The sequence below is a fragment of the Natrix helvetica genome (genome assembly GCF_964273705.1).
Source record: "Natrix helvetica genome assembly, chromosome: 1".
In the NCBI taxonomy this organism is placed as follows: Eukaryota; Metazoa; Chordata; class Lepidosauria; order Squamata; family Natricidae; genus Natrix; species Natrix helvetica.
The window spans coordinates 330,899,072-330,919,800 of NC_138548.1; the positions used below are offsets into that span (position 1 = coordinate 330,899,072).

The window sequence follows — 20,729 nt, forward strand, 5'->3', positions numbered from 1 at the left end:
GCTCAAATTAATAAGCTTAAATACTCTATGTATCTTTAAAGTGGTCCAGAAAGTATGTTACACTGGTAACATTTGAGGCTTAAAATCAGTGGTGGGATTCAAATAATTTAACAACTGGTTCACCCAGGGTGAGGTTGGCCATCGTGGGAGGCATGGCCCATCACTGTCCTCCAGCTCTGACGCACATGTGGGAAGAGCCTCCTGCAACGACCTGTCTCTGGGTGAACCAGCTGTTAAATTATCCCCCACCGCTATCTAAGAGGATCCTGGGCACTGCGCTGCAGTGGAGAAACATGAAATGGAGAGGCTGGCACAAGGGAAGGAGGAGGAGCAGGGAGAAGAAATAAGGAAAGTGGCCTCCTTCCCTTGTGCCAGCTGCTTTGTTGCCTATTTCTCCATTGCAGCGCAGCGCTGACGAGCTTGCCCCATCCACCACCACCCAGATGCTCTCGCTTCCCCCAAGAAAGTTGATCAAAGAAAGAGGATTCCATCACACGCTGAACGCCATAATTAAACCATGGCTTCCTAAGATGCCATCTCTGTCACTGGATAAAGTGAGGAGGGTGATTTGAGGCAGCAAGCACCTGTAGCCCCAACAAAGTAAAAAAAGAAAGAAAGAAAGAAATGCAAGAGCAGTGCCCACCCACGTCTCTTTTCCTCCCCTGAACAGTGTGCTTCTCCTAAAGGCCTCTGGTTTGATGTGCCTGCCTCTTTCCACAGTGCCCCTCCCATGCCCGTGTTCAGGTTGTCGGCACCTTTCCTCAATGGCATCTCAAGCCCATGGAAAATGACAGGGCAGCTCCCGGCCTGCATGGTGGACTGTGGCACCTGGTGAGCCCAGACACACACACACATGCACGCACGCACACACACAGAGGGATTAATGGGTGACTAGGCAGTTGGCTTCCAGCGCTGGAGAGGGCAGGGAAAGGACGCGGCTGGGCTGCCGTGACCTTTCATTGGGTTCATAGAGCGAGACATCCTTGCCCCTCACTGGGCATGGCAGGGCTTTTTGCTCCTCACTTCAGCCAGTTTGCCGAACTCCAGAAAAAATTAGCTACCGGTTCTACTGAACCAGTCCAAACCGGCTGAATTCCATCACTGTTTAAAATCCAACTGTGTGGTGTAAATTTCTGAAATTATTCTTCAATTACTTTTTTTTAACATCTATTCACCACAAAAAAGTTGGGGTTGCTTTTAGTCATTAATTTGGCTAATTTAACTTCTGTGGGAGTGAACGGTTACTGCAGCCTACAAAACCATATGTGTCTTACAGTTAGGATGGGAGGCTTTTAATACAATTAAAATGCCTGTAGTTTTTGTTAAATATATAAGTCTTTAATATTGCATAAAAGCATGATATATATATATATATATATATATATATATACAAAGATTGGTACCATATTTCTGAAATGCAAAATAGTTTAGCAATAATCAATTTTAGACTCTTCTGTTTAACATCAAGATATTAACGTTATTAATAATTTGGGTTTAAATGTTTTGTTTCAAACTATTCTCCAAAGCACCTGAGCGTAGAACAAGAAGCAATGGGTGGAAACTAATCAAGGAGAGAAGCAACTTAGAACTGAGGAGAAATTTCCTGACAGTGAGAACAATTAATCAGTGGAACAGCTTGCCTCCAGAAGTTGTGAATGCCCCAACACTGGAAGTCTTTAAGAAGATGTTGGATAGCCATTTGTCTGAAATGGTATAGGGTTTCCTGCCTAGGCAGGGGGTTGGACTAGAAGACCTCCAAGGTCCCTTCCAACTCTACTATTGTATTATTATAAATGGTGTTGCAGCCTTTGTGATGAACAGCAGGGTAGTTGCAAAAGAAGTTAGTCCATTTCTTCATAAGGGGGATGCCTTTCACAAGAAGGATAATGTAATTTAAACATTTCTAAGTAGTGTTGTATTTCTGTAAGTTGACTTTTGCTTTCATTTGCTTTCACTTACTTGATTGTCAGAAGTTCATGGTGATAGAACCGATGCTGGGGTATTATAATTAATTATATTTCTTTTCAGATTTTATATTTGCCAATTCACCTACTTGCTAAAATTTGTCACCACAAAATCAGTACTCACAATGCTTTTGCAGTCATTCACCAACATACAAAGCGATGAAAAAAATTGAATTGCCCAATGTGACATTCCCTACTGAGTTTTAGTATTTGCTAATCCAGTGTTAATGCCGATTTCATAAAATATAAAGTAGCATGAATAACAACAATTCTATTACAGTTCAAATGAGAAAATTGTGATTACTTTATCATTTCATTTCATTTTCATTTCTGTACTAATGTAATGTAATTGTAGAAAGGGACTACCTATCAAGGATTCAGAGTGGTACCAAATTTCATTGGTAATAACAGTATTTCCTTGTGCAAGCACAAATATTTTTTACCTAATGAAGAACTTGATACTGTCATTTTTGTGATTTAGAAATGTGGAAAAAGAAAGCTGGTAATATTCAATGAATTTTATTTAAATGCACGGTTAAGTTGGAAGAATGCAGGTATAAAATATCAATAAAAATTAATATGCACAAGTCTCATTTTAATATCTTTTTAGATTTTAGAATGTTTTTCGTTCGATTCAAGATAGTGCACTTCCTGCAAAATAAGGGTTGTTTTTTTTTCCAGATAGCAGAGTTTATAATGAATATTTTTCTCTTTCTCTATTTCATATCTTTAGGGTATTCAGTTAACTCCTAGACGATGGCTAAACCTGCAAGAATACCAGAGTAAGAAATTGATGGCTGATCATGGGGTCACAGTTCAGAAATTCTTCGTGGCTGACACTGCAAATGATGCTATTGAGGCTGCTAAAAGATTACGTAAGTTGACTAATCATAGAATTAAGCCCTCACTGGCTATTAACCAGCCTGAAAATTAATTTACGCTGAAGTAAATAAATATGCATAGTGACTGTGATCTTCAAAGCTGGAGCAGCTATTATTCTGGAGAGTAGAAATGTGTGAAGAAAATGAACATGTGTTCATCTTTGGATTTTTAACCCTTACAATCCAGATATTCCGAATGGTTACAGTAAAGGTATGATTATGTAACTGTTCCAATGGCTTTCCAGGATTTAATTTCATTTCTTTGAAACAATTTTTATAGTAATGTCAAGCATAGGAAATAAGGAGTACAGGCAGTTCAAATGTAGGTTTATTGTAAGCTTAAGCTTTTTACAAGCCAGGGTGGTACAGTGGTTAGAGGGCAGTACTGCAGGCTACTTCTGCTGACTGCTGGCTGCCTGAAATTTGGCAATTCAAATCTCACCAGGCTTAAGGTTGACTCAACCTTCCTATCCCTCCGAGGTAGGTAAAATGAGGACCCAAGTTGTTGGGGGCAATATGTAAACCACTTTGAGAGGGCTGTAAAGCACTGTAAAGCGGTATATAAGTCTAAATGTTATTGCTATTGCTACAAGAATCTGAACAACTAATGGTCAAAGGGAGTTGGCGGTAGATAAGAGTCAATGAGATTCAAGGTGGGCTGGACTTAGATCTCTTCTTGGTGCGAAGGGCCTCGAAACTTACAATGCATTTGACCATTCCCTAGGACTCATCATGGTGATCTCCTATAAGTAAACATGGATAGCGAGCACTAATAGAATTGTAACCAAAGTGGAAGATAACACTATATATAAGAGAACTGAGAAATTTGCAAAGGTCCTTTAATTTCAGCAGGTATAGATGCGGTAGAAAAAAAAATGAAAAAAAAATATTTTGAAAAAAAAGATACTATTAAGGGACTACCCATCACAAAAATATTGCAATGAATGCATAATTTAATTTATGTATATGATGTGATTTGTAGAGCTACTTATCTCGCACTAGTGACTCTGGGAGGCTGATAAGGATTGAAGCACAATCAGACCCACAAAAAGCTACCCTAGGCCTCTGAGGATAAACAGTAACCCTAGTCTCAGAAAAGACCTATTGATAACAGCAGGGTTTATTTACCCACCTGGTCCAAAGGTCTGGAGAAATAAATAAATCTAAAAAAAAAAATCTAATAGGAACGGAGCCACCTGAATCTCCAGGGGATGCTGTTTCACAGGGTAGGTGTTGTCCAGTGGTGGGATTCATTTTTTTTTTACTATTGGTTCTGTGGGCGTGGCTTTGTGGGCGTGGCATGGGAAGGATACTGCAAAATCCCCATTCCCTCCCCACCCCACTAACTGCTTTCCAGCTCCATTCAACAAAAGAAGATCAGCTGGGAGGCAGCGGGGGCGGGGCCTGCCTATTTGCCGGTTCTCCAAACTACTCAACATTTCCTCTACTGGTTCTCCAGAACCTATCAGAACTGGCTGAATGCCACCTCTGGTGTTGCCACCAAGAAGGCTTGACTCCAAGATCTGAAAAGATGACCTTGTTCAACAGATGGGAGCTGGAACATGCCACCTCTACTAATCTGGTGGGGTGAGCAAAAACAATAGAAGAAAGGCACGTACTATAGCTCTATACCCCAGAGGCTTTATAGGTGATGATCAGCATCTTGAATTGCACCTGGAAACTAACTGGGAATCAGTGCAACTCATAGAGCAGCAAAGTTCTATGAATATAACAAGAAACACTCTAAAACTGCCTGCTCTCTGCTGCATTCTGCGCCAGCTGCAACTTCTGAATGTTCTTCAAAAGGCAACCCTATTGTGAAGTACAGTATAGTAATCCAGCTAGGAGCTGATCAGTATTCAATCAGTATTCAGTATTTTTTAAACATCCACATATGTAAATGCACGCATAGGTATTATTTAATACACGTGCCTGTGCAAACACAAATACTCACAAATTGTCCGGGGGATAGCAACATCAAAAAGCAACCACAATGGAGGAGGTTAAATCACTTTTCTCATGCAATTGCCTGAGTCAGGCTGCTTATTTTAAAGTAAAAATCAAAGAGTCAGCTATACCATTTGCATTTAATGTAATGTCGTTTGACATGTTACGCGTGCTTAACTATGAGAAAGAGATAGTCTAAATTAGTGATCTGGGTTCTCATATACAAACTTGCTCTTCCGTATCTGAAAGTTGTTTTACTAGTCATTCTTCAAATTACAGTGATAAAAGGTAGAATAATATCATATGTGCCACTTCAGCAGATTAAATGAGAATGCTCTTGTGTGAGGCTCTGAACCTTACATGTTTAATCTCTCCCTTTTCTTCTCTCATCAGTTCCCTTTAATGACTGCTGAGCTCAGAAAAGCTCTTGTAGCGAACCCACTGATTGCTTTCAACTTGAGATACGATACGACTTAATAAGTAACGGGGTTATAAATAGGACAGCAAAGAAAACCAATCATATATACCTATTATAGTAAAAAAAAGAAAGGTGAATCTGTGGATTGAGTAATGTTCCTACAGCTTGACATTTCATGGTTTATTAATGATATTGTCATTGATTATGGTTATGATTACAAGAGAGAGCAAGTGTATACACACACACACACACAAACACACACACACACAATACATGTTGCTTTAAAGAAAAAAGAATTAGGGAGTATATGGCAAATAATGGTCTAAAGAACTTCAGTATGGAATATGCAGCAGTTCACATAAGGGATAGGTGAGCACAATTTTGACCAGGGGTGGGCTGCTACAGGTTCGCCTGAGTTTGGGAGAACCCATAGTTATGGCCGGCCCGGAGAACCTCCAAATTCCACCCCTAGCTGACCTCTCCCATCCCGCCCTCCCCAGAGTCTCCACGTGGCCTGTTTTGGATGGAAGGTAAGTGCAGAACCCATGTGCAGGCTCAGGGAGGGCCCGTTTCTGGCATCTGGAGGGCCTCCGGAGTGCAGGGGAGGCAGTTTTCTTCCTCCCAGAGCCTCGAGGAAACCCTCCGGAAGGCTTGGGGAAGGCAAAAACGTTCCCCCCACCCGCTGTGGTGAAGGAGGCCACACCCACCATGGCCATGCCCACCCAGCAACCAGGTATAGAACCTGTTGCTGAAATTTTTGAAGCCCATCCCTGGTTTTGACCTCTCTGTCCTTTCTAGATCATATCTTCATCATTCCCCTGTTACCGGTTCTGCTTTCGTGGGATAGTTGGGGTTACAGCTAAGGCAGGGTTGGGGGGGGGGAGGGGGTGCAAGGCTTTCTTTCAAGATGCTCTGCAGGTAATCCTGACCCCCAGTTGGGACAGGACAGGTAAGTCTGTCGCTAAGCAAAGTGGTCATTAAGTGAGTTGCACCCGATTTTAGGAACTTTTTAGCCATGAGAGTTAAGCAAATCTGGCTTCCCCCACTGACTTGCTTGTCAGAAGGCCCTTGGAAAGGTTGCAGATGGTGATCACGTGACCCTGGAACTCTGCAACCAATGTAAATACATGCTGGTTACCAAACTTTGATCATATAACTATGGGATTGCTATAACCAGTGCAAGGGCTGGTCACATTTTTCAATGAATGAACATATTTTTATATCTTATTCCTAAAAGTGAATTATAACCAATCCTTGAACTTTTTGAAAATAGTGCATATTTTGCACTGAACTTCATTAGACCATTATACCACGACGCTTTGTGGCCAAATTGGCAGCAACGCCGGCATTTGATTGGCTTCCCCGAGGGACGGAACCTAGTTGCATCTCTAAACTTAGGAACCGCCTCATCACATTGTTCCGTTATCCATCCTGTAGCTTCCCCCTCATTCATCCCTTCTTCCATTGTTGAGAAATCTTCTCTATAGGAAGGTGGGGTAAGAACCTGTTGGGGCATTGCAGGGGAGACTGGAACCGGTCGGGAGGTCAATCCCTCGGTTGGCCACTGCCCAGTTATCTGCCATGGTGCCATCTTATACGTCGTGGTACTATCTTATATGCCGATGTTCTTTTTTCCTAAAGCAACATATAGTATATGGTCTATGTGTGTGTGAATACACTTGCTCACTCTTGTAGTCAGCCCCATAATCAATGATATTATCATTAATAAACCATGAAATGTCAAGTGTTGCCACCTCAAACTGTCATTAAACCAATGGTCCTAAATTAAAGATTACTGATATTCCACTCATAACTTTTAACTTTCGAGCCAAAGTTAGGAAATCATACGAAAGTGAAAATTAATGTGCTAATTCATTGATTGAATTGAATTGTTTCATGTATTTCATTTCTGAATGCATATCCCCTGTGAGATTATTGCTCACATTATTTAAGATAATCAAATACACAATAGATTAATTGTTTAATGTTCTTCACTTTTTACTGTAATGAGAGATAAAGGAGGTTATTTGACTAAAGTATTCTTTAGCAGAGTTCAGTTGAATTGATGGAATAAAGTTTAAAACTTACTCTGAACAGCATATTTCAAAAATTTTAAATTGTTGTGTACTTAATCCATTGAATCAACATATTTTTATATCTTATTTCTAAAAAGTTGTTATCCTTATTATTTGTCCCACTATAGTGGTATGAGCAAATACAGTGTTATGTGAATAACAGCCACCACTGCTCTTCATCAACCCTTGAATTTTGAATGACATTTGATTTATTCTGTGTTATATATGTTAACAGTCATCTGGATTGTACTTGCAAAAAATTATCAGTGCAGCTCATAGATTCTATCTTCCAGAAGTGAAGAGGGGCAAATTCTAAAGTAGAGAAGGCATAGAAAAGTAAAATAAAGAACTCACAGAAATCGAATGTTAACAATATTTGTGAATACTGTAGATTAGAAAGAGATGAGAAGAAACTTTTAGGATTCTAAAGCTGATCTTTGTAGTATTAAGAGAGGCATTATCAACTCTCAGGATGAATTGCTCGATATTAACTACAATACTAGTGCAGTTATATATTTTGTTGAATAGTGTCAATATGTTCAATATCGTTCGCATACACACAAATTGCTATTATATGTACAGTTCAGTGAGTATCTTCCAAAATCAAACTTTGAATTAACTGAAAGGATGGCAGTGTTTGCATACTGTAGCCCCAATGATGTTTTCCCCCATCAAATTAACTTCACTTATTTTTAATAAACATATCTAATACTCATCTCTCCTCCTATTTTCCCTACAACAACCTGTCAGGTGAATTGGGCTGAGAGGAAGTGAATGGCCCAGCCAGCTTTCATGCTTAAGGCAGGACGAGAATTCACTATCTCCTGATTTCTAGCCTGATGCCTTAAAGCCAGTCAATAGATAAAATATATTTACACTGACAAAACCTTTCCAAATCATCACCCTATGGCAAGTTTGCATTATTTATGCCCTGTATCTTGTCATCATCTTTTTCCTGTAGTGCTTTTACTCCTGACATACAGACTTCAGGAGCCTTTGTAATTCAGATTACAAAGTAAAAGTGTCACATTGTCACTGGATCTGGAGAAGTTTTCTTCAGATACATGGTTTACACTCTTTTCAGTTGAAGAGATAGGGTATTCTGGTTTTAGCTTTATTCTTGAATATTTATGCTCCTCTCATGTTTTAATGTTTCCCCTTTTCCAAACCTTTATTTTTATTGTATGCTTATCAGGCTGCAGTCCTTATCTTCTCTTATTGTTTTAGTCACACAACTGTAAAATAGTTCTGTTCAGAACTTCTATCTGTTTTCTGGATAATAATTGGATAGTAATTAAATAATATTAATGGCACTTTAGATAGTAACTGAAGTCGGGAACAGATTTATCCTGATATGTTTAATAGATTTTTTAATTAATGGTTTCCCTTGAAATACTGAAAAGTCACTACAAGTTTAAAAGGGGAAAGAAATAAAATTATTTATGGGACTGTTTTTTTTATCAGATGAAACATAACAGATGCCTAGAAAATTACAGTAAAGTCACATTATTAAATGTGAGTAAAAGATGTTTAGTAAAAGATTGAACTCAGAGATGTTTTGGTTTGAACAATTCTCTGATGAAGTTAATGTACAAAAAGTATTGCTGATGAATCAACATTAAGTAATTTTATGTTCCAAGACAAGAGGCTATGAAAAAAAAACACCACCCACTTGATTTTCAGTCTTGAAAGTTATCCATTATGGCTGCTGTTCTTAATGACAGAGCTCAGGAAAAAAAAACAAGAAATACACCTTTTTGTATCTAATTTTAATGTGGAATAATAAACCAGGGTATTTGAGGACCTACTTTTGAAAGTGTTCTGTGAACAATCAGAATCAATTTTGAACATTGCCATGCACCTTATTGTTAGAAATGAGACAAAGAGAGAAAACAGATGGGGATGAATGCGGCAATCTAAAAATATCAGTGTCAATTATCAGTTTATGTTCCACTGAATCTGAATAAACATTTGTTAGTTGAATATGTTTTCAGAATTGCTAAGTTTGGGTAGCTGTTTTCTGCAAACAGAACAAGATTCCTTTTTTACTTCATCTTGCTGATACCAGCCTTTTCTCTGGCTAGGCCTGCTTTCAGATATTTTCTTGCGGCATGGAAACATATTTCAAATTCTCTTTTGCCTAGTCTCTCTTAAATTTTGTATGGAGCTTCTTTGTGAGTGAAGGAGAACTTTTAGGTTTTTTTTTAAAGAAAAAAAAACAAAGACTGGCCCACTTTCAATGAAGAAAACATTAATTTAAAACAATAATCAGCATCAGAGGCAAAGACAATTTTTTTAAAAGGGTGGCCCTCTTTGTAGATGTATGCTGATTATGGGTACAGGCAGTAAGATATTTGATTCGCTACAGCACATCATCTATCCATATCAGGTCATGAGGCGATTAGGGTATAACTATGAGATCATAGGGCAGTGATGGCGAACCTTTTCAGCACCAAGTGCCGAAAAGGGAGCGCACATGCACACGGGCAGTACTGAGTGCCTAAAAGGGAGCACTTCGCGCAGGCGCTCGTCTGGGCTGCGACCAGGAAGAGGAGCTATCCCGGGGGGCTTGCGCACACTGGAAAATGAACTTCCGGTTTCTGGCATGCACATGGGCGGTGGCCAGCAAGTCTTCTGGTTACTGCCGCGCATGCACCGATCAGCTGGCCAGTGTGCATGTTCATGCCAGAAAACAGAAGACCAGCTCTTCCTGTTTCTGGCTTTGTTGCATGCACAAAGGCCAGCTGTTCTTTGCGTGCGCATGCACACCAGAAACATGGAAGAAGAACAGGCAACACCATGCGTGCCAGGCGACATGGCTCCATGTGCCACTTCAGGCACATATGCCACAGATTCACCATCACAGTCATAGGGCCCTGAAAGAAAGAACTCATTTCCTCTCTAGGGAATGCTATATTTTATCCCTGTTTTCCAAACTATTCCTTGCCTCCTAGTCTTTTCCCAGCCTATCAGCATGTCTTGACCTTCTAAATATTTTATGGTTTAGCTGACAGTTTAGTTTCCCTGGGAGCATGTATTTGGGGAGAGGTTAATTTTACTTGCCTAATTTGATGCCATATTTTCTCCTTCCATTGAGGGTTGATTTATTGCTAAGTTAGTCCTTTATTTCGTTTGGGAAGATGTTATAGTGTTAGGGCAGTGGTTCCCAACTTTTACAGCTTGGCAGCCTGGTTGGGGCAGGGGAAAGGGGAACCAGCCCACGCAAGCCATGGGCAAACTAGCCAGCCAGTCCATGGTCGGGTTCCAAACCAGCCACTGCCCAGGAGTAGGCCATGGCCCAGGAATTGCGATTGGGGATCCCTGCATTAGAGGTATTTTCTCCAAAATTCCACTTTTACTGCAAATGTTGCCCTTCATTTATAAATGTAGGTACAGTTATGGGCTGGGCTGGGATGAAAATGTATGGAGTTGTAAGTTTGTAGTAAAAGAGGGGACATTCTTTCTGTGCTTCCCCAAAGAAGTAGTCCCTACATAATGAAAACATTGTTTTTACTATCAGCCTGGGGACTCTGAACTCTGGACAAAGAAATAGAACTGCTAAACTTTGTTGCTTTGATTGCTCATATTGCTAGACTTACAATCCCCTTAAAGTAGTAATCAAAGACATGTTAAATGTTTCAATCAAAGGCATTCATTCTAAATTCCTGACTGTGACCAGAGTATAGTCCAATTTTCCTGTACACCGCTTGGAGAGTCCAAGCAATGGGTTAATTCAGTCTGCTTGCCCTTAGGACTGAGGAACTATTTTTCCTTAAGCCACACCTCCTCCTGGTGTGCTCAATCCCCCAGAATTCTTCCTCAGTCAGCCCGTTTGGACGTAATTAGTTAGAGCTCTGAGCTAAATTAATCATTTTTTTGGCTTGGACTCTCTATTTGCGTTTTAATTCTATTTCCTAACATTCCCCAACCTTGTGAGACGTTTCTCTCTTCATTGCTGCGACTTCTCTCCAGTAGAAATTGCATTTGAAGGCCAGGAGGTAAGCTGGAAGGTGGTGGGGGGTGCCCCTCAGCCGATCCTCATGGGACGGCTTCGGAGGCCTGCCGCTTGTCGTTTAAAACGGCGCGGCTGCAGCGGCGAGGCTCCTATGTTCCCAGACCCCCCGTTTGTTGTTTTAAATGAAGTATTTTTCGTTCCCGGCCTGCTAGAGGACCTCGGCCGCAGGGAGGAGTGGGCGATCGTCGCCATTCAAGGCGCGTTCGCTCCTCGCTCTCCCTTAGCCCCACGCTGGTGCGGCGGCCATTTTAGGCGCGAAAATAGCGCGCCCAGCCATGGCCGCCATTTTGCATCAGCCTCGTTATCAGGAGACCGCTGGAGGTGGCAGGGCCTAGCAAGGGTTTCTCGGGCTAGGATCGCCACCTTCGTTTTTTTGTCTATTTTTGCGAGCGGTGCTGGTTCCTGTGCCATTCCAACGGTCATCATACCGGCTCAGGGAGGAGGCCTAAGTAAGCGCAGGCCAAAGCCTTTTGATAGTCATTCTCCTCCCTGCTTCTCCTGCGGAGCCTTGCACCTCGGTGCAGGCTCCAATCCTACCCCCGGGGCTCCGACTGGTATTAAGCATGGGATGATTTCTTACGTATTGATTCAATTACTGTGCATATGGCAATTTTAACGAATCCTTTCGTTTTGTTTCCCATTGCAGCAACCAGTCTATCTCTATCCTTCTGCCTTATCATAGCCTTGCTCCATCTTGTGTGGTCATTGACTATGGATCTGCCCAGTCCCCCCGATTCCCAAGATACTAGGCCGAGCCTCTCGCAGGCCCCTAGCAAGAGTTCCTCCTCATCGGGGAGTGGGGGTGCGGGCAAGTGTGGTGGGGGTAGCTCTGGGAAACAGCGTTCCAGGACCCCTTCTGTGGCTGAGGCCAAGGATGCTGAAAGGCGCCAGCGGGCCCTTGACAAGCAATTTGAGAAGGCCAGACGCCAGGCAGACAGGGAGCAGTCCCTCTCAGGAATCCCTCCCTCCCGGGAAGATCTCCAGATGGTCCTCGCCGAGGAGGTGGAGTCCCAGGACCTATCCCCAAATAGGTCATTTGCAGAGCCGGCTTCCCCGGCGCCCTCTTGGTCCTGTGAGCAGGCCCCTCCCCCCGGGGATGCTAGCATAGACGATATGCAGGGTGTGGCTTCACCCCCCCTAGAGGAGGGCTTGGATCCTGATTCTGACTCTGAGGAGTTATCGCCCCGCATGCAGGAACTAATGGCCCGTGCCATTGCCAAGGGCATCACGGAGGCCATGAAATTTAAAAGTCCCACTGCAGTGGCCCCTAAGGGTCCCAAACCCGATCAGGCAGCTCCCCCTCCAAGCAAGCGTGCTCACCATCCTTCCCTGGAATCCTCGGTGGTCAGTGAGGCCTCTGCCATTGAGGACCCTGACCCGGAGGTGCTAGGTCTCTCAGACGACGAGGACCTCCCCCCTGAAGCGCCCGCCTTTGCGGGTCTGTTCAAACCCAGCCTTTTCAAATCTGTCCTTCACAAGGTCAAGGCTGCCACCAGGGTAGGGATCAAGCCCAAACCGACCGCGCCGGCGGCAGATGCCACTCCGGCTAATCCCAATGCGGTCATGTTTGATGTCCCAGCGCCCCAGCAAGAGCTGGTTCCGGTCCCGGGGCTGTTTCTCGACCTAATCCAGCGCCAGTGGGCTCAGCCAGCCACGCAGTCCTCTCCCAGTGGGGTAGATAGGAAGCTTTATTCTATGGAGCCAGTGCTGGAGGACCTTCTGGCCCTGCCCACTGTCGACCCGCCCATCGCTGCGCTCACCTCCAACTCCTCCCTACCGGCCGACCTCCTGGAAGGCCTTAAGGCGGAGGACAAGAAGGCGGAAAAGGCGTGCCAAAAAACCCACCTGGCGGCTGCCTGGGCCATCAGGGCCTCTTCATCCGCCTCCTTTTTTAATAGGGCCTCTGTGATCTGGCTGCGCGAGCTCCTAACCAAGCTCCCGGCGGGAGACGTCCGTCTCCACCAGGACGTGTCAAAAATAATCGCGGCCTCCCAGTATGCCGCTGATGCATCCCTTAATGCCACAAAATTTGCCTCCAGGGCGCTCGGCTCTAATATAACTTCTCGTCGGCTGATCTGGCTCCGACATTGGCAAGCGGACCAGAAAAACAAGTGGAAACTGGCTTCCGCCCCCTTTAAGGGGTCCAAATTATTTGGCGAGTCCCTGGATCCTCTCCTCATCGAGTCCAAGGACAAGAGGAAGATCCTACCTTCTCTAAACAAAAAGCAGGAACGTAAGGCCGCTCCCTATTCCAGGAGGCAGTCCTTTCGTGCCTCCGAGCCTTCCACCTCTGCCTCTTCCTTCTCTCCCTCCAATAGGTCCTTCGGCCAGCAGGGCGACAGATCCCAGGACAGGGCGCCTTTTCGGGACAGAGGCAGGCAGCAGTTCGGCTTCCGCAAGTATAACCGCGGTGGGGCCTCCAACAGGCCGTTCCGTAAGTCAAAGTGACTGCCCGGGCTTGGCGCCCATCGGGGGTCGCCTCCAGCTGTTTGCATCCCATTGGGCCCAGAACACCGAGGATGCTTGGGTTCTGCAGACAGTCAGGGAAGGCCTCTCTCTGGAGTTCCTGTCCCTCCCCCCCCGGACCTTCATCCGGTGCCCTGTTCCTTCCTGTCCCCAAAAGAGGGAGCGTATGGACCAGGAAGTCAGTCATCTCCTAGACATCAGGGCCGTGGAACCAGTTCCCCAGGGCGAAGAGGGGAGGGGGTTTTACTCCATCCTCTTCCTGGTGCCAAAGAACTCGGGGGGGGGGGGGTGGAGAGCCATCTTGGACCTCAAAAACCTCAACAGGCATATCGCCTACCGGAGGTTCAAGATGCAGTCTCTGCAGACCATTCTGGCGGGGATTCGACAGGGAGATCTACTCACATCTATAGATCTCAAAGAGGCATACCTCCACATCCCCATCCGTCCTCAGCACAGGAAGTTCCTGCGCTTCTATTATGCGGGTCGCCACTTCCAGTACAAAGCTCTTCCATTCGGCCTCTCGTCCGCTCCTCGGACGTTTACCAAAGTGCTGGCGGTAGTGGCGGCCCAGCTAAGACGCAGGCCCATAAGGCTCCAGTGCTACCTGGACGACATTCTTATCCAGTCGTTGTCCAGGCAACAGGCCCTACGGGATCTCCAAACCATTATGAGATCCCTCAGAAATCACGGCTTCACTCTAAACATAGAGAAGAGCCATCTCACTCCAACAAACAGACTTGTACACCTGGGGGCGGTGATAGATACCAACTTGTGCAGGGTTTTCCTCTCCCGAGACAGGTTGGCCGGTCTAAGGTCCATGACCCACAAGGTGTTGAGCTTGAGGCAGGCTCCAGTGGTCCTTCTGTCGCAGCTGCTGGGAAAAATGATCTCCTGCATTTCCATCGTGCCGTGGGCCCGCCTGCATTCCAGGGCTCTTCAGTGGCTGCTGCTGCCGCACCAGAGGGCATCCAGGAGCAACTCTACCAGGCCGATTCGAGTTACGCCGGACGTAAAGAGGTCTCTCCGCTGGTGGGTGTCTCCGGCCATCCTCAAGGGCCACCTATTCAAGGAGCCCGAGAGGTTAATCATCACCACAGACGCCAGCCTCTCCGGCTGGGGAGCCCACATGGGGTCCCTGGTTGTTCAGGGCAAGTGGTCCCAAGTGGAAACCAGCTACAGCATCAACCTGCTGGAACTGAGAGCTGCTCGCCTGGCCCTGCGCCATTTCAGCCGGTCCATCCATCGTCAGCATGTGCTTCTGATGACGGACAATGTGGCCACCAAGGCCCACATCAACCGCCAGGGCGGCACCAGATCCAGAGCACTGATGAGAGAGGCGGAGTCCCTGGGCCGCTGGGCGGAGCGCCATCTGGAATCCCTTCGCTCCGACCATATCTCCGGAGTGGACAACACACAGGCAGACTGGCTGAGCAGGACGACCATTGATCCTGCGGAGTGGAAACTGGACCCTCGCCTGTTCCACCAGATGTCCGACAGATTTGGGACTCCGGCTGTAGACCTGTTTGCGTTCAGGGACAACAAGCAGCTCGACCGCTTCTACTCCCGGTTCTTCACCCCGGGGGCGGAGGGGACAGACGCACTGCGTTGCAAGTGGCCCCGCGAGCTACTGTATGCCTTCCCTCCCCTGCCTCTCCTTCCTCAATTCATCTCCAAAGTCATCGCAGAGGGAGCAGAGGTCCTTCTCGTGGCCCCGCATTGGCCCCGCAGGTCGTGGTTCGCCGACCTTGTCCACCTGTCGGTGTCTCCTCCGTGGCGCATTCCTCCGGACCAGATCTCCCTCAGCCAGGGGGCCGTGATCCATCCAGAGCCCCAGTGGCTCCAGTTGGCCGTCTGGCGCTTGAGGGGGACCAACTAAAAGGCCAAGGCCTGTCGGAGGAGGTAGTGAACACCATTCAGGCGGCGAGACGCCCTTCAACCACCAGGATTTATGATGCGTCCTGGGCCGCCTTCGCCAAGTGGTGTGAGGAGCTGCTCATCGAGCCGACGACCGCGCCTGTTCCCAGAGTGCTTGACTTCCTTCAAGCGGGACTCAACAAGGGCCTGGCCCCGAACACCCTTCAACGCCAAGTGGCGGCTTTGTCTACCGTCTGGTCGGGCGACCACCTTTTGCCTCTCAGCAAAATCCCGAAGGTGCGTCTTTTCCTCAAGGGCGCCTCCAATCTTCGCCCTCCCACCGTTCATCGCTACCCTACTTGGCAGCTGTCCGTGGTCCTGCGGGCCCTCTCTGGCCCTCCATTCGAGCCTCTACGCACTACTTCTCTTCGATTCCTGACGCTGAAGACGGCCTTCTTGATTGCCATCACGTCAGCTCGCCGGATTTCGGAGCTGGCGGCTCTTTCTGTTCGCCAGGATCTGTGCGTCATCCACCCTGACAGGGTCATTTTGAGGCTGGACCCGACCTTTACCCCCAAAGTAAACTCATGGTTCCATAGAGCGCAAGACATTGTGTTGCCAAATTTTTGTCCTCATCCGTCGCATCCCAGAGAGCGATCCTGGCACAATCTTGATGTCAGGAGGGCCCTGAAGGTCTACATCGCTCGTACTGCGGAATTCAGGAAGTCAGAGGCTCTTTTCCTCTCCTTCCAGCCCGGTTCCCTAGGGAAGAAGGTCACTTCCTCCACAATTGGCAGGTGGCTTCGTGCTTGCATTGCGACTGCCTATGAAAGTCAATCCAAGGCCGTTCCGCGCAGCATCACTGCACACTCCACACGAAGTGCTGCTACCTCAGCGGCCTGGGCCACCCAGGCCTCGATCCTGGACATCTGCAGGGCCGCTACGTGGTCCTCTCCTTCTCCATTTGTGCGACACTATAAATTGGACATCTTCGCCTCGGCTGAGGCGTCCTTCGGCAGGCGCGTGCTCCAGGCGGTTGTGTCAGAGACCGAATCCCGGGAGCCTTTTTCTGCCCGCCCAGATGGACAGTAACTTGGGTATGTCCCATTGCTTGGACTCTCCAAGCGGTGTACAGGAAAATGACCATTGGCTTACCTGAAGGGTCCTTTTCTGTACACCGCGGGAGAGTCCAACCCACCCTGGCTCTCGAGGCCGGGATTCGGGTTCTTCGTGTTAACAGTACATCATCTTGGACGCTTCGCTCCCTCCGCATGAACTGACTCCTTTTAAGAATTCTGGGGGATTGAGCACACCAGGAGGAGGTGTGGCTTAAGGAAAAATAGTTCCTCAGTCCTAAGGGCAAGCAGACTGAATTAACCCATTGCTTGGACTCTCCCGCGGTGTACAGAAAAGGACCCTTCAGGTAAGCCAATGGTCATTTTGCTTTGCCATAGGAGGGATTTCTCTCCGTGTTTTTCTAGGGGAATATAATGGAGTGTAAGAAGTACCTTGGAAAATAGGAGGGAGAACCATAGACTAGACAATGATTGGATAAGAGGCATTCATAGAAGGAATGGAGAAGTGGCAAAGATCTCAGAAGGGACCCTCCCTAGTTTCTTGGACTGTAAGGATGGGGGTGGGAATATATTTTCTGAGATGCAAGAGTCTCAGAAGATTCTAGTGTAGCCATACAATAAAGATACAGCTAGTACTTCTGGAAGTGCTTCTTGCCTAGACTTTTTTACGAGGCAGAAAGGAAGAGAGGACTGCCTTATTTTCTCTCTGTTACATTGCAGTACAGCTTTAAACAGACAACTTTAATAGAGGTGACCTCTCATGTCATGTGATTCATCTTCTCCTCAAGAAGAATTGTTTTTGTACCCCCTAAAAGTGCATGCAAGCAGGGCATGATTTCTGTAGGAAGAGGCAACATTTCCTGTTAGATCCACCTAACCAGAAGAAGGGCAGAGAAAATATCTACAGACCCCTCACATTCTGGATATAACCTATTTCGATTTCTCCCCTCAGCAGGCTGCTAGAGAGCATTCCATGCCAAGACAACTAGACACAAAGATAGTCGTCCCCCCTGCCATGCCATCACTCTGCAGAGCACTTAATTCTTATTTCTCATCTTCACATCTTTCCTACTATCTTCTCCTATTGGTTTTTTGTGATTTATCAACTGTTATTTGTAACTTATGATTAATGATTATAATTTATGACCTATGACTTGTTGTTTATATGTACACTGTACTTATGAACCAGAGACAAATTCCTTGTGTGTCCGATTACACTTGGCCAATAAAAAATTCTTCTCTTCCCCTCCACCCCACCCAACCCTACCCTACCTTACCCTACCTTGCCCATTATTTCTCCTTTGTCTATTATACATACCTGCATAGACAGAACAATATATTTTACTAAAGAAACCTATCAGTCAAATCCCCAAATTTTCTTGAAAAGAAACCCTAATCCAACAAACTTCTACATGTTGGAGTGATTGTTTCATGAATGAGCTTTTTGATAATGACTTTCATATTACTCATTGATCAGTTGAAGCTAAGCTAAAGGCAGAAAGAGAAACTGAGTAGGTAGATAAGAGCGCTTTCCTTTCCAGCACAGCCTCTAAATAATTAATCTTGGTAACTGTTAATTATCATTGACATACTGTTCTTCCCTAATATGGCTCATTTACCACCACCTTTGCTTTTGGACCTGGACCAGAAAGAAGAAGGTTTCTTCCCCCTGCAATTAATACAGTGCTAATTCTCCATACCATCAAGGTTTTTTGAGGTAAAGGAATTTACAGCTGCTTTGGCTTTCCTGAATATTTACACTATTACAAAGTGAATGTTTAAGATACACTTTTTAAAAAAGAGTTTAAGAGATTCTCTGATACAGGTAATCCTTGACTTACAACAGTTCATTTAATGACTGTTCAAAGTTACAGCAGCACTGAAAAAAAGTGGCATAACTATTTTTTACACTTATAACTATTGCAGTATCCCCATAGTCACATGATCAAAATTCAAACGCTTGGCAACTGATTCTTATTTATGACGATTGCAGTGTCTCAGTATCATAAAATAACCTTTTGTGACCTTCTGCCAAGCAAAGTCAATGGGTACGCCAGATTCATTTAACAAGTGTGCTACTAACTTAACAACTGCAGTTACTTAACACTTAATACTTCACTTAACAACTATGGCAAGAAAGTCATAAAATGGGGCAAAACTCACTTTGCTAAGTGAGACATTTGTTAATTAGCAACATAAATTTTGGACTCAATTGTTGTAAATCAAGGACTACCCAAGAGCAATATATTTATCTTAACTATTTTTTTTTAGATGAGCTAAAAGAGAGATATTATTATATCTAATAAATGTATGAAGCTCAGTGAATGATTAGGGATAAGCTCTCTTTCTCAGTCAAATGTCAGGGTTCCAAGTAATATATCCATAGCAAACAGAACTCCCAGGCAGGTAGATTCCTCAAAGAACAGCTTTATTAGTGTGGCAACACTGAAGCCTCAAAATGGCCATGGTCAAGTCAGGTTCAGGATTGACATCAAATTTACTTCACCAAAATCTTCAAAAAGGTACAATAGGGAATATGGCATACACTAGTCTTAGCTCCTGAAGAAAGTGTGTAAATAACACACATAAATTAAATAAATAAGCAGGCAACCATGAAAATAAGGAACTAGGGAATTTGATAAATTATTTTTTCTTTCTTTCAAGTGTTTTCCTGCAAATGCACGGTCTGTTTTTTGTCAGATCAATCAAGTGAATTGACTGACTGTCCAAAATCACACAGCTAGCTTTCATGCCTAAGGCAAGACTAGAACTCTGACTTTCCTGGTTTCTAGCCTGGCACCTTAACCACTACGGTAGACCCAAACTGAAAGCGATTTAAAAGAAAGTTTTAGAAAGTTTCACTGAGGGAGCAAGTGACTTCAGCCTGCCGCACACCTTTAGTTATTTTACAACCCTTCTTTGCCACTAAATGTCTTTAAAGCAAATAGATTTATAGTAATGTGAGTAATGGATAGGGGGCTAGCAAATCAAAATCTCATTTCAGATGTTTGACACTAATGTTGTGCTGAGTTACTGTTCCCTGAGTTGGATTTCTGAACAAATTACTAAAGTTGCCAGCTGGAAGTAGAAGAAGAGGCAAAAACACAAACCAAATATTGTTAGAAATGAGTGCTGAATTTCACTGTTAGCATATGTCATAAAACTCATTTTTTCATCCTGGATAGGCTTAAAATCATCACCATCATCATAGAGTCCCTTTGATCTTTCTTTTTTCAGATGGCACACTACCTAATATGCACATGATAGAAATCCAAATCCTAGTGCATGAAGCAGACAGTAATCATGTTTTATTTATTCCTGATTCTTTTCTGATGCATATTACTACTTTTCAGCAGTAATAGTACAAAATAACAATCTGTGCAATTGAAAATACATTATAGGCTTCTTCTTTTTTTAAAAAAATACTTATAAAGAGTATTTTTTTTATGAAATATAGTATAATAGAAAAAAATTGAGATTGTTCCTAGTTCATAGCTGGGATCAGAATTAACAGGCCTCATTTTTTCCATGCTGAACGTTTTACCAAAAAATTGTATTGCAGTGGATATATCTACTTTCCATTGCATTCCGTGACTATAGGAACAGCTCCGAAGGTTGGGAAAACTTAGTGATGATGCTGTACATGTGGCATGTCATAAAATCTGTTTTATTGGTTGTGCACATATTTCATAAGGACCTTAGAATTGCAGTTGTGACCTCTCCCTTTTCCTTTTAACAAAAAGAACATTTTTAGGTGAGGTGAATGAGAATAGCTGGCCTAGAGGTAGCTTGAAGCTTCAGAATTGAGCAGAATTTAGAATTTGAATATCCCCAGCTCTATTCAGTGCTCACATATTTTTTTTTTAATATCACTATAATGTGCTAATTAATTTTCTATTTATGTTCATAAAATTTATTGTCCATTTTTCATTATAAGTGTACGGATGTATAGATTACCCCAACCAAACCTTAAATTCATTTAAGCAAAAGACTTCCTAGATTAAACCTGCTCTGAATATTTCTGGAGGTTGCC

At 44.4% G+C, this 20,729-nt stretch overlaps 1 protein-coding gene across 1 annotated transcript in view; it reads left to right on the forward strand.

The window, feature by feature from the left end:
- The window catches only part of SUCLG2 (succinate-CoA ligase GDP-forming subunit beta), a 260,703-nt gene that overhangs the window by 68,035 nt on the left and 171,939 nt on the right, over nucleotides 1-20,729 (forward strand). The window contains exon 2 of the mRNA XM_081934798.1: nucleotides 2,698-2,839. Coding sequence (XP_081790924.1) covers nucleotides 2,698-2,839 — 142 coding nt within the window. The remainder of the gene's footprint in view (nucleotides 1-2,697; nucleotides 2,840-20,729) is intronic.